The 13,705-nt window shown below is 42.8% G+C and overlaps 2 protein-coding genes across 3 annotated transcripts; one reads left to right on the plus strand and one right to left on the minus strand.

Annotated features, from left to right (window-relative positions):
- Window positions 1-463: 463 nt before the first annotated feature.
- LOC306785317 (delta-1-pyrroline-5-carboxylate synthase-like) lies at window positions 464-7,067 on the minus strand. 2 transcript variants are annotated; one of them, XM_079279652.1, is made up of 17 exons: window positions 6,927-7,067; window positions 6,283-6,401; window positions 5,863-6,005; window positions 5,539-5,688; window positions 5,338-5,442; window positions 5,093-5,251; window positions 4,585-4,675; window positions 4,314-4,438; window positions 4,078-4,222; window positions 3,914-3,987; window positions 3,402-3,501; window positions 2,783-3,003; window positions 2,204-2,341; window positions 1,906-2,101; window positions 1,647-1,768; window positions 1,258-1,540; window positions 464-1,122 (listed from the first exon to the last, which is right to left on the minus strand). In XM_079279652.1, the coding sequence occupies exons 2-17, from the start codon at window positions 6,377-6,379 to the stop codon at window positions 941-943; spliced, it is 2,331 nt and encodes a 776-aa protein (XP_079135778.1). In that variant the 5' UTR covers window positions 6,380-6,401; window positions 6,927-7,067; the 3' UTR covers window positions 464-940. The 2 variants fall into 2 exon arrangements, with proteins under 2 accessions (XP_079135778.1, XP_079135779.1); XM_079279653.1 differs by lacking the exons at window positions 5,863-6,005; window positions 6,283-6,401; window positions 6,927-7,067 and having other exon boundaries at window positions 5,381-5,442; window positions 5,539-5,680.
- Window positions 7,068-8,825: 1,758 nt separating this feature from the next.
- Window positions 8,826-11,013, plus strand: LOC306785315 (E3 ubiquitin-protein ligase TRIM11; the record flags this gene model as incomplete). Its single annotated transcript, XM_079279650.1, has 6 exons — window positions 8,826-9,422; window positions 9,544-9,639; window positions 9,749-9,982; window positions 10,095-10,117; window positions 10,208-10,341; window positions 10,415-11,013. 6 exons carry the CDS (start codon window positions 8,826-8,828, stop codon window positions 11,011-11,013), a joined length of 1,683 nt encoding a protein of 560 aa, XP_079135776.1.
- Window positions 11,014-13,705: the final 2,692 nt, after the last annotated feature.

Consider the following 13,705-nt stretch of genomic DNA (forward strand, 5'->3'; position numbering starts at 1 on the left):
TGAAAGCAAACAGCATTTCTTAATTTCTGGAGATTCTGTGCAATACTTGTGGGCAGTTGTCAAAATGTTGGGTATATAGATTCCATTTTTTTTTTTTTGTTTGTTAAGTAAATCAAAGAAATTCAACTTGTGCTTTAAAAACAAAAGAAAGATGTCTAGTATTATAACTGTTACACTGCACAACATTTTTTGACTTCTCCTTTCTTCTAGCTATGATTGTGCTGTTTCCATAGAGGTACAAGACTTTTATATTGCACCGAAAAGCAAGGAGACAATGAGTCAAATGCGACAGGTGCAAAAAAAACAATTGATTGTTAGCATGACAAAATATTTTAAAAAAACTGATTACATTTCGTAATTAAATACATCTTTAAACTAAATGCATTTGTAAACCTGGGACAGAATGATGCAGATTTGTCAGTATCAAGTTTGTGACCAATAAAACACAAAATCGTGAGAAAAGAACTGTACAGCGTATTTATTAAACCATCTGCGCAAAGAGGCAGCAAAATAAATCTGAGCCAAGATCCAGCACAAACATCGCTGACAGTAAATTACAAAAAAAACCAAGGGAAAGGGGTTTGCATGTAGAACAATACGTTAGAAAATCATAGCTGAGTCAGTGGTCTTTTTTTCTTCCTATAAAAAAAAAAGACCTTACAGAGGAAAGAGCTTCGTCTGTGTTTGACCTGCCGGGTTAAATTTCCACCAGTCACGTAACAATCAGTCATTGTCTCTGGAGATTGGTATTTGTGTAAAAAGCTGGTTTATGCACAGGTTGTCCAGTAAAAGTAGCCGCTTTTTCTGCACCGAAATAGTGGATTTACACAGGTGAAGAAGCAGCAGCTTACAAGTTGAAGTGCTACCGGCAGACCTCTTCATAAACTCTGGGTAGACATCAGTTATCTTCCTTCCCGTTGATGGCTCTTTGGTTGGGCCCCTAATTAAAGCCCCCCTGGGGGACAGGGAGGTTTTCATGAATGTATTTCATACTCCCTTGCTCAGAGAAGTCAGCCACAGTGTGCCCGTCCCCTCGAAGGACCCATTTAGTGGTCAGAAGCCCCTCCAAACCCACTGGACCTCTGGCATGTATCCGTGACGTACTGATACCAACCTCAGCTCCTGCAAAATAAGCAACGCAAAATGAACTCATTTTCAAACCAGTGGTAGGTTAGATCCATTTACGAAAGGAATGTATACTCTCCCATTTTCTCAGGAGGCAATAAGAAGTAAACCCATGCCTGCTACTGTACACACCTAGGCCAAAGCGGTAGCCATCGGCAAAGCGAGAGCTGGAGTTCCAGAATACACAGGCGCTGTCCACCTGCTGCAGAAACTGCTCGGCTGTCTCTTCGCTTTCTGTAACAATGACATCAGTGTGGGAGCTGCCGTATTTGTGGATGTGGTCCACGGCGTCCTGCATGCTGTCTACCACCTCAATGCAGCACTCCAGGTCCCCATACTCCGTCCTCATAGACTTCACCTCGGATGGGCTGAAAGTCAAATAGGACGCAAACTGGGGGCCTGCATGGATCTTCACCTGAGAGAAGGCAATGGCACAATGATTTATCAACTGAATAAATCAGAACGTTAAAACACTTTACCATATACTGCTATGTGTAAAAGTGTGGGTGCATGTTTCTTACATGTTCAGTTCTCAGCAAATCAATGATCTGGTCAAATATAGGAGTTCGCAGCAAATCCCTGTGAATAAGGAGGGTCTCCATGGAATTGCAGGCTGCAGGGTAGTCACATTTGGAGTCTCTGACTGGAATTAAAACACAAGTTAGCGCCTGCATATTCAGCAGTTCATAACTCCTGAGCAACATGTAAAATATTGACAACTTTCACAACACCATGAGCAAAAATGATTGCAGAAAGGGAAACACTTTTCCACGACCGTACCAATATCTATAGCTTTCTCTATTGCGGCTTCACTGTCTATGTAGACGTGACAGACGCCCTCGCTGTGGCCCAGAACAGGAATACCCTTCGCTGCCCTTTGGATGGTCCGAACGAGCTGGGACGAGCCCCTCGGAATGATCAGGTCGATCAACTTGTCTAGTCGGCACAGATCCTCGACTTCTTCACGTGTGCTCACCTACACGTCAGGATAAGGTTTATGATGTTACAGAATATCTTCGAGGTAATATTGTCATCGTGTAAAAACTGTGTTTCAATAACGCAACGCTTTCAGTCTTACCAGTTGAATGGCATCTGCCACACCATGAATGGAAAGTGCTTCCTGAGTGAGCTGATGTAGAATTCTATTGGTGTTGGAAGCTTCTTTGCCCCCCTTCAGTAGCAGAGCATTTCCACTGGCTATAGCCAGAGCCGACACCTGAAACACAATAACAAATATGTGAAAATGGGACTTTCAATGAATACGTTGATGGGGATGTGACACCTTTACACACCTGGGGTGTTTTTTTCCTGTAGTCTAATCTATATATTTTTATTTTATCGACAATGTCACTTTTTACAACCTTGACGAAGGCAGCGCCGACCAGATTCACTCCTTCTGTTCTTACCTCAGACAGCCTGCCAGACGCTACTCTGGGTCAGAAGAATCCGGGTAGTTGATCCTCTGCCTGCATGAATCTATTGCAACCTTTTATTTAAAAAGTGCTGCAACTGACGCAAACTTGCTTTGCTGCCGTTCCCAATAGTTTTGATGGAAAAATATTGGCAGGTGTGTATTTCACATTTTGGTGTTCATTCATAACGCCCCCTGGTGTGTAAAGGCCTTAAGTCTACAGGCTGGGAGTTTGGGCTTACTGACCTGTGGGAGACAATCAGGACGCGACTCAAAGATGACCAGCAGGACACCGATGGGCACAGTGATCTGTTCCAGCTCGAGGTTGTTGGCCACCCTGGTCCTCCTCAGCACCCGACCCACGCTATTCCTGGAGGACACAGCAAGCTGACGGAGGCCAATGGCAAGGCTGTTCAGCTTAGCGGTTGACAGACTCAGACGGTCGATCAAAGGCTGAGAGAGACGACCTGTGAACGGGTAAAGAACACCGACAATGCAATACTCAGAAGATCTATGGAGAAGATATTTTGGCTTTCAGCAACCAGAGGCTTTGTAAAGCTGAAGTGAGAACTTTGCTTACCCAGTTAAAGAGTGATATCCCTACTCCTGCTATGCAATGACTGCAGGCAAACTTCTAAACTTACAAGTACTATGCATTCACAAGCCTCTTACTGACAACATGGCTGATGCACACCAGGGCGAAGACAAATTCTACCCAATGCAGATGATGCAAGCCTCCTTCATATGCCAGTGCTCCGAAGTAGAAGTGCTACAGATGAATGAAAACCACTGGCAGAACACGGGATTTGAGTCAGACGATTGCATGCAGCGGTGGATTACTGTGATCTATGAGTCTTCTGTGTACCTGACGTTGTCGCTAACTCCATGTCTCTCTTGTTGGCGCTGAGGATCTCATCTTTCTTCTCTGTAAGCAGCTCAGCAAGAGAGCAGATGATCTCCCCTCTCTGGAGAAAACAAACGCACACGTCGATATGATTAACAAATACCAGAATCAAGAGTAATTACAGCCGCTACCAGTACAATGAAAACCGAATGAGTTTGGTGACTCCCTGCATCCTGTTGTGAAAATTATTCACTTTTTTCCAGTTTTAGCATTGATAGCTGTTTTAATATATTATGTTTGCATAGTGTTAGGCAGGAGATGATCTCTCCCTCTTCTAATCTTGTCATTTAAATTAATTTCGGAACAGTATAATGATGCCAATATACTGAATTCAGGGGACTTAACCTAGAAATTAACTACATGTCTTGTGGGATTAAATCTTAATATATCAGTGCTAAATATATGCCATTCCATCCTCTTCAAATATGAAAGCATCTTACTACCAGACCATAATGAGGGAGCAAGAACCTCACCTGTTCAGAGTCCAGGGAGGCCAGAGCCCTGCCTGCATGCCGGGCCATCTCCGTCTGCTGCTCCACAGTCGGCCCTGGTGGCGTTAATGATACAAGCATCAAATATAAATACACAAACACAACAAGTGAATGAAACACTCTTTGCACATGGTTTTACCCAATACCTGCGGGTTTCACTTCAGAGAAGAAAGTGCCAACTTTCTTCCCCTCCACAATATCTGTGATGACATGGCCTGTGACTTTAGGATGTGTGCCGTTGGCAATGACAACAGACGTCCCGCCCTGTAGAGCCCAAAGCGCTGCTTTCACCTGATTCGGACGACAACATGATTGAGTAGAATGCAACTTTTCCATCGGTCCCGTTTACACGTTGAGAGAACATATCGACTGTCATGCTGACCTTGGCTTCCATACCACCAATGCCGACTCTGGACTTCGTGCCGTACGTGATTGACTGCTGGTCTCCAGGATAGAATATATCAATGAGCTTGGCATCATCTGTTCCTGGGGGTCTGTCGTATAAGCCTGTAGAATAGCATTTTATCTTTTATTCTACACAGAAGCAAAGCAGTCACATCGATTGATTGATAGACCAAGAGGCCATACAGAAAGTTATGCACACATGCAAAGTAAATCATAACTAATCATCAACTTGGTGGTGATTTCTGTACCTTCTACATCAGACAGGGCAATGAGGAGATCTGCTTTCATTTCAACAGCCAGCCGTGCAGCCAAGCTGTCATTATCTTTGATGCTTATCACCTGAAATACAAACAGACCTGTCATTAAGCCAAAGGGAAAATCACTGGATCTCACATTATACTGTAGAATAATAGCTCATCTGTTGCTTCCATGCAACAAAAGCCTCCTGGTCCCATTCACTTGCAAAACCAACAACATATGTTCACCTCTTTCCAAAAGGAGATAACACAAGCAGGTCTGTGCACACTAGAATGGCACAAAACAAAACAGAACCACCACAGTTTGTGGTGGTTAACAAGTTGTCAACATCTGAAGCAGCCTTAAAATAAAAACAATGGTGAAGTTAAATGTTAGTGAGGGTGGAAATGTACGTAGAAAGCAACATACATCTTTCATTTACGCATGAATTAAGCAATCCACCATCACAATTCTGGACCGCACTCAGCATTCCCAGCATGCCCTTCACACAGTACCCACATTTCCCCCCTGCAGGTCACTGTTGGGAACAGGGGGCGGGACAACGGCGTCGTTGGTGTTGATGATAGGAACTATGTTCATCCGCAGCAGTTCATGGAGCGTGCTGTTCAGGTTGAGACGCTTCTGCTCGTCGTGAAAATCCAGGTTGGTGACCAGAATCTGCAGAAGCGGACAGAAATGTAGAGAATTAAGTGAGATTTGAACTCGGTCAGTATTTCACTCTGTGAGAAAAGTTAAGTGCATACTTGTGCAGTGCAGGTGCTGTATTGGGTGAACATAGTTTCATACAATGCCATCAGACCGCTCTGTCCAGCAGCTGCGCATGCCCGTGCCTCGAGAACTGGAACAGACTGAAAGACAGGAAGTTCACTAAAAGTTAACACGACTGTGTTCAAAATGTGTCAACGAGTAGACTACAGTTCCCACCGTTCAGGATTATTGCTCACCATTTCTTTGAGTTGGTTCTGTCCAGAATGCAAGGCTTGTCTGACGCTCTGAGACAGCAGGATCTCATGTCTCAGTCTCTGCTTCCCAAACGCCACAGCACCACTGGTGACGATCAGCATCTCCCTTCCTTGATTCTGCAGCATGGCAACCTGACAGGACACACACGGGCTATTCAACATTCAAGTTCTTCTTTCACAGCCAAGATCCCTCCAACGTTCAGTTTGTCTTTACGTCTTCCTTGACCCCCGACACAACATTATATTCCCGTAGCCATCATCACAGTGTCTCTCCGGTCTGTATCAACAACACTAACGTGGCGTTACCTGTTCTACTATTGAGGCCAGTCGCCCCAGTGCCAGACCACACTCATCCCGTGTCACCACAGCACTTCCCAGCTTCACTACGATACGTTTGGCCTGCTTTAGCTCACTGCGGTGGGCCAAAGACTTCCCTTGGGGACGTGGGACTGCAGACAATAACAAAGACACCATTATTTACACATCAGCAAAGAGTATATTGAGGCATAAAGTTCATATTGTCCCCGTCGGGTATGACAGAGAAGTTTTTTGTTTACTTTTTTTTTTTGTTTGTTTGTTTGGGTTTCGTATTAGAGAATTACTTCCCTTAGTCCACACTCCAGATTAGTGGGTGGCGGTAACGCACCTAAAAGTTGTTTGCCAACCGACATTAAAAACAAAAGAAGAAGAAGAAGAAGAAGAAGAAGAAGAAGGTTAGCTACTTACATTTAGCCTGGGCAAACGCTCTGATGGAGACTGGACAGACATTTGACTGCCAGATTCTGGATGGCGAGCGAGAGCACAAGGCCAGTCTGGCAAGCATGACACTGAACACCTGAGGACAGCTGTGATGAACACACAGACCAATGTCAGGTTACTCTAACCATGAGTGCAATAACCTCATCATCAGAGATAAGCAGCTTTTGGATACGATATATTCACAATACTGTAAAGAGAATGAAATACAACCAAATCAATTAACATTATTCATTCGTACATTATTCTATCTCACAGGGACTCTTTGCATCATGATGTTATTATTAGCATTGCGTTTTCGGGCTACTTGAACACACTTATCCAGAGAATATTATTTGGATTTTAGTGGCTTAAAGACATACTACCACACAGCTGAAATGAATAAGACAGGTGCTGTTCATATAAATAAGCTCTAACATATATAAAGCCATTGAAATGAGCAAGTTATTACAGCTAACAAGCTGTAGCTATTGTCTCGTGTTCCTGCTGTCAAACAGGACCTTGGGCTAGCTGACGTTAGCTAGCATTAGCTGTATTAAGCTACCTTATGCTAAACTCAGCGGCTATTTTAAACCAAACGGACCAAATAAATGTTGAACAAAAGGACTCCTTACCTCACAGCGTGAAAACCTTGAAACCTAACCACAACTACACTTGTGAGTGCACTGCAGGAGACACGTAGTCAGTAGCTAACGTTAGATGCTTTGGTGCCACATCCACAGCCCACGTTGGTTGGGAAGCTCCGTAATTGAGCGATGCACGAATGTAGGTTTACGTAGGATATCTGGATACGCCAATACATCCATGATACGTTTACGTAGAGAGGATTCAGTCTTTACGTACGCAGAAATAGTGGTTTTGATTGGTGGACGTAGCTATTGGAAGTAGAAGCACAGGGAAGGAGGGTAAAAGAAACGTACAACACTGGCAGTTCATAGCAGTTCATAGTTTCAAGAAAACAAACCAATTCCTACATTAATTGAAAAGATCTTCATTCAACTAGAAAATGCATTTCCTGCTGAAAATGCGTTGGAATGCTGAAAACTGAAATTAATTGCAAAAACATTGCTGAAAATAGATATCCAATTCAAAAACAATTGCAAAAAGCTTAATAATTCAAAGTTTAAAGATTACAAATATGAAAAGTCATATCACACCTCTCCTGAAAGAGCTGAACATTTTGATATTCGAACGGTTTCTGTAGCTTAAAAGAATTCCAGCGGTAGTGATATTTGTTGTAGTAGTAGTAGAAGTTGTAGTTGTAGTATAAGTATTATTAGCAGTATAAGTATTAGTAGCATTTGAATGAGTACTAGTTGTAGCAGTAGTGATATTTGTAGTAGCAGTAGTAGTAGAAGTTGTCGTCGAAGTATTAGTAATTAGAAGAAGTAGTAGTATCAGTAGTCATAGTAATAGCTGTAATAGTGGTCGTAGTATTTAATATAACAGTAGTAGTGGTAGAATAAGTAGTAGTAGTAGTAATAGTAAAGTCAGTTTTTGAAGTAGCAGTAGTAGTAGTACTAATACTACTACCAGTACTAATAGCTGTAGTAGTATTAGTACTGGTAGTAGCAGGAATAGCAGTAGTAGCAGTTGTGGTATAAGTAATAATAGCAGTGGTAGTGGTAGTAATAGCAGTAGTGGTGGTAATAATATTTATGGTAGCAGTAATAGCAGTAGCAGTAATAGTAGCAGTAGTAGTAGTGGTAATACTAGAAATATTAGCAGCAATAGTAGTAGTTGTCGCAGTATTTGTAAGAGCATTCATTATTTCAACAAAAAAGCCTAATTTTGAGCGAAACGTTTAAATACAGTTAATCCATGAGGCTTTTATTTTGAAAGGGTGGGACTGGGTGGGAGAGGGAGGGGGAGAGGAGACATAATCATAATGTTTGACACACATAAACAGAGGTTATTAAATGACAGGCTTCAATTTAATGTAACATATTTGTTTATAAAACGAGACCATGTTATTGACAAATTAAAAAGTGGAGTGTTGATCTGAATAACTATATACTGTAACTGCATTTAGCTGTCACTGAATAATCTCAATTTAAGGTTCACTTAACTTAACTCATGTCATGATATTCCACCAAACTCAATTTACTGATGACCTTAACATGTGGTTGAAAGCTCCTAATAAAGCTGAATAAGTGGACCTTGAGTTCAGATTATTTTGTCAAATTACTGAACACAAAGTCAAGAATTGATTTCCACACTAAAATGAATTCGTTTAATTTGATTGAATTTACATTGTGCTGACTCGAACAAATAATTGGTAATTGAATCCACTTGATTCAGTTTGTTGGAAATGTGCCATTCAATTGTGTGTGGTCTCCTGAGAGTCAATGGCTTGAATCAGCTCATGGAAGATATCATCTCATCTTTAGTAACCTGACACTGGGGCACATGAGTGACGTGTGCATGCCAACAGAGGCCTGTGAAACATTCATGAGCAGAAAGACCTGGAGCACAGTGCACACTGAGCTGACATAACAGGTGCAAGCAGAGCGATGGGGACTGTCGTGGAAACTTTAAAGTGTCCCGTTTGCCAGGATTTCTTCACAGATCCTGTGACGCTGCCATGCGGACATGACTTCTGTCGCACCTGTATCCAGGCTGTCTGGGAAACAGAGGGGTCTGATGAGGGGCCTTTCTTCTGTCCAGAGTGTCAGGTATTCCTCCCCTCTGATCTCACGCTGGAGACAAACACCAGCCTTCAGACCAAAGTAAAGTTATTCGCCACTAACAAGCCGTCAACAACAGAGCCATGGACAACAACACCAAGCAGGGCAACCACATCATCTTCAGCTATCCACTGTGACCACTGCATAGAGACACCTTCGGTGGCCATAAGGACCTGTCTGACTTGTGACGCCGCACTGTGCCAGGCTCACGCCCTGCTGCACCAGCAGAGGTCTGCTCTGAGGGAGCACACAGTTGTGGAGGTGACGGGGGATCCGCTGTCTCTGAAGTGCAGGGAGCACCGGGAGGAGCTCAAGCTCTTCTGTATGGAGGAGAGGGTCCCTGTGTGCTGTCTGTGTCTCCTGGTTGGCATGCACAAGAACCACAAAGCGCTCCAACTCCATGAGGCCTGCGCAGACTTCAAGGTGGATATTAGTAGTGCTTTATCATTGACTAGTGTGTTTTATTTTCTTGTAAATTGATTATTTCTTTATTTCTCTGTCAGGGGTTTCATGTTGTATAGGCCTGTTGTATTTCTGTATTTAGAGCATGTTGGAGACCACCATGAGCCAGCTGCTGAAGAGGAGAAGTGAAGCAGAACACGCCATCAGGGACCTGGGGTCATTGTATACACAAACAGTGGTACAGACAATATGAAATACCTCATTTTAACCATTCTGTTGTTTTATTTGCAGAATCCCCTCTTGTATGTATGATTTGTTTTTGTATAATGTGTATTTTTTTTCAATAGAAGTCTGCTGCAGATTTCAGAGAAAGAATCTCGGACAAGTACAGCAGGATCCGCGTTGTGCTGGATGGTGATGAGCGTCTGATGATGCAGATCATAGACACAGAGGAGACGTACATGACAGAGTGGCTGGAGGCCCAGAGGGGCGACATGGAGGCTCAGATCCAAGAGATAGACAGCCTCAGAGCCTCCAGCAAATCACTCCTCCAAGAGAAAACTCAGCTGCGATTCCTACAGGTATAGGTTACCTATTATTATGATGGTGTGTTATTGAGATAACAAATGCAGCTAAAATGTTTTCTGCGATTGCAATACGAACAGTAACGCATGACCTGTTTATTTTCAACAGCAAATCACAGCACAGAATCTTTGGTGAGTGTAGCGACGCTCTACTTTTTCGATATTAACTTCTATTTTTTGGTATGATTTCTGCTTTTTAATACTTTTCAGTTTTTATTGTAGCAACCCTTTGGATTTGGCACCAATCCTGGAGGTAGACAAAGATCTGTGTGACCTTGCGAAGTTGAGAACGGTGGAGAAGCTGGTGGATGACCTCTCAGTGGCTCTGTCCCAACACTTCCCACGAATGTGGTCATGTTAGTACCCTATGATGTGCAATCTAATCGCTATCTCTGTAGTTGTGTTCTGAATGTAGATTTGTATTTGCAGGTCTAAGTTCTCCTGCTCTGGACTCCAAGTCAGCACATCCAAAACTGGAAATATCCCAGGACAGGAAACAGGTGTGCTGGAGAAGGCAGCCTGTCAGTGAAGCTCTGAGCCCTCAGCTATATGACTTCCAGTACAGCGTCCTCGCTCAGGAGAGTTTTACGACTGGCAGGCACTACTGGGAGGTCATTGTTCAGGAGAAACCTTACTGGCTAGTGGGTGTGACCACCGGGCCAGTCGATAAAGGAGATGCACCAAGTCAGAGCTCCTCCAGCCTGGGTGTGAACAATACATCCTGGTGCATCTACCATGGAGATGGACAGTACCTGGCATGCCATGACACCCAGGAGAAGCAGCTGTCAGTGGGGAAGAGAGTCAGAAAGCTGGGCATACTGGCAAATCTCCAGAAGGGGGAGCTGTCATTCTACGATGCTGATGCCATGGCCCTGCTCCACTCCTTCTGTGTGCAGTGCACAGAGCCTCTCTTCCCCATGTTAAACCCATGCATCGATGTGAATGGACTAAACACGCAGCCGCTCACCATGTTTTGGATTCAGGACCCCTGGGATTGCCATGTAAACGCAGAAGGGGCCAAAGAGTGAACTTTTTGTTCTTTGAACAGAAAAACTAAGATAATAGTGTTTGTTTGTGACTATTCACCTCTCCATCAAGTGCATTGAACGTCATAAAGAAAGCCCTGTTAGTTTGCTGTATCTGTGGTGCAACACTGAGTGCTGTGATTGATGCTCATCGCTCCTCTCCTCCAGGTGGAGGCGCTGTAGGACAAACAAACACGACTGCTTTCTGAACGTTTTCATGGGAACTAGAATATAAAGAAGCAGTGATGAAGCTGCTGTAACATGTAGATACAACGTTGTTGTTGTATCAGCTGTTTGTAAAAAGACTGGGTCCCGCTGTGTTACTCAAGCTGCACTACAGCGTCTATTCACAGGCGCGATCCCACTACTGAGCGGCACGAGGGCTTTGACCTGCTCCGTCTCCGACCTGGGTCGGTGCACCCCTCCTTAGACGACCTGGTGGTCCCGGGCTCCCCCAGGACCACCATACCGATACCGAACTTAGTGCGGACACCCGATCTGCATAGTCCGCTGCAGCTCAGAGCTCCTGAGCTCAAACGGTCCTCCAGCCTCAGCCTCCCGGTAACTTGGATTACAGGCGCGCGCCACCGCACCCGGCGAGAGAGCTATTTGTTCAGAGAGGTTTGGGCTTTTACAAACGTGACGTCATCAGGGTGTACGACCAAGCGGCATCTAGTGATGGAAAAAAACCTGCAGCTGCAACGTTGAAGGTTGATCTGCACTTGTACAATGTACCTAAAACCTTGTTTCAATAACAATGATGAATACTTATCTCATATCTTTAAACATCTGTGTGCTCAGTATGAGTTTATATCATCCACAGTCATGCACAGTTGATGTTTTTCATAATGTTAACAGATTGCATGATACAATACCTTCACAATCTATTGTTCAAATATAAAGATGTTATGCCTGTTCTAACGCTTAATAACAAGACAGTATATTGAGCTGAGTAGCTTCAAAGTGGATCACAATGTGAACATATTTTCTTTATTTGAAGAATAAAATTAATACGTTTCTGGAACTAATTTTGTCTCCAACATTTCTATGACAAACGTGCAACATGACACTTAAATGTAGGTGTGATGAGGTTTAAAAGCCCTTTAACCTTTTCTGGATTCTAAACTTCTTGGACTGGTAATCTGTTGTTATTTATGAGCCTCTGGTTTATTTAGTGAAGTCTGGTTCAACCACACAGCTTCTTTCTTTTGTTGTCTAATAGTTCTCTTGTCAGGACTTTGTAGATGTGTACTGACTCTCTTTATACCTTCTGACTCTCCTGTGTTGTTACTTCTGTTAAGGTGGTACGATTCACATCTTTATGGTTTATTAACTCATTATTGTGGAAGAAATAACAACCATTATGTTATGGGTCAAAATGCCCGACACTGCTCACAAACAGGCAAATGATCAGTTCAAATTAGTAATATTTTATTATTTCAGAAACGTAGAAATTATAATCTGTTCTGACACGTTGGAGCAGTTCTCTATGTGTCTGAATAACTGAATAAAGTTATGGTCGTTATAATGTGCTGTGTAACACAGGACTCATATTCTTCTTTTTGATGTGTTCTCATTATTACTACGAATATTAACAGTATTATTGTGATTATCGTCATAATCAAAAACTTGTAAACAATCATCCGCAACTTCCCCAACACTGACAAACCCCCATCTGCCCATAAACCATTATATTCATAATTTGTTGACAACAAGGCAGAGAGAAAGATAAGCAGAAGGAAAGAAACACACAGACACAGACACACACAAACATCGTTGTCACTTTGACATGGAGGTATGAAGCATCATGAACGCAGAACTTATAAAACATTATTTCCACAATGTTTTATTCTTTATAACCCTTAAGAAGAGTTTTATGAAGCCTTATGAATTTCAAACAAAGAAACAACTCAAATCATCAAACTTGTGCTGCTGCTGGAACTCTTCTCTGGCTGAAGGAGGACAGCACACACACACCTGTTCACTTCATCAATCTATTTATTTACGTTTCCACATGTGTCTTCTTCAGGGGGAGCAAGAACACTTCTTCTTCTTCTTCTTCTTCTTCTTCTTCTTCTTCTTCTTCTTCTTCTTCTTCTTCTTCTTCTTCTTCTTCTTCTTCTTCTTCTTCTTCTTCTTCTTCTTCTTCTTCTTCTTCTTCTTCTTCTTCTTCTTCTTCTTCTTCTTCTTCTTCTTCTTCTTCTTCTTCTTCTTCTTCTTCTTCTTCTTCTTCTTCTTCTTCTTCTTCTTCGGGGTTTTACGGCATCAATTACGTGGCATTGCTGCCACCTCCTGGATATAGATCAATACTGTGCTATCTGCATACTACAACCTTTTTTTATTAAATCAGTGTTATCTTCACACTAATGTGTATGTTCACGCCGTTTGTTTGTATTTAGTATTCTTTCCTTTTAGTTTATTAAATACTTGTGGTCATCACACAGCAGCAGGATCGATGTGTCTCCACATTGAAAGATGCGTTCTGCGCATTTTACGCACGTGGCACAGCCTCGTGAACTTCATTAATTAGGCCTTCATTAATTAATACATCTCTCATCAAGACCAGTGAGGATGTAACGGTAGTGACCTGACCGTGAAAACATCTGGAAGACAGCAGCCGTCCTCAGGATGATTCCATCTCCACCAGAGCTGTGGGGACATTTTGATTTCTCTTTCTGGCCACTCAGTGTTTCTT

This window comes from Melanostigma gelatinosum (assembly GCF_949748355.1).
Source record: "Melanostigma gelatinosum genome assembly, chromosome: 12".
NCBI classification, from domain to species: domain Eukaryota; kingdom Metazoa; phylum Chordata; class Actinopteri; order Perciformes; family Zoarcidae; genus Melanostigma; species Melanostigma gelatinosum.

Bases quoted from the DNA above. Each gene is read 5' to 3' on its own strand.
- LOC306785317 (XM_079279652.1), bottom strand. From the start codon at position 6,379: ATGCTTGCCAGACTGGCCTTGTGCTCTCGCTCGCCATCCAGAATCTGG. The intron at 2,342-2,782 runs GTCAGTAAGCCC...ATTGTGTTTCAG, and splicing joins GTCCTGATTGTCTCCCACAG to GTGTCGGCTCTGGCTATAGC. The intron at 1,769-1,905 runs GTACGGTCGTGG...TTTTAATTCCAG, and splicing joins AGAGAAAGCTATAGATATTG to TCAGAGACTCCAAATGTGAC.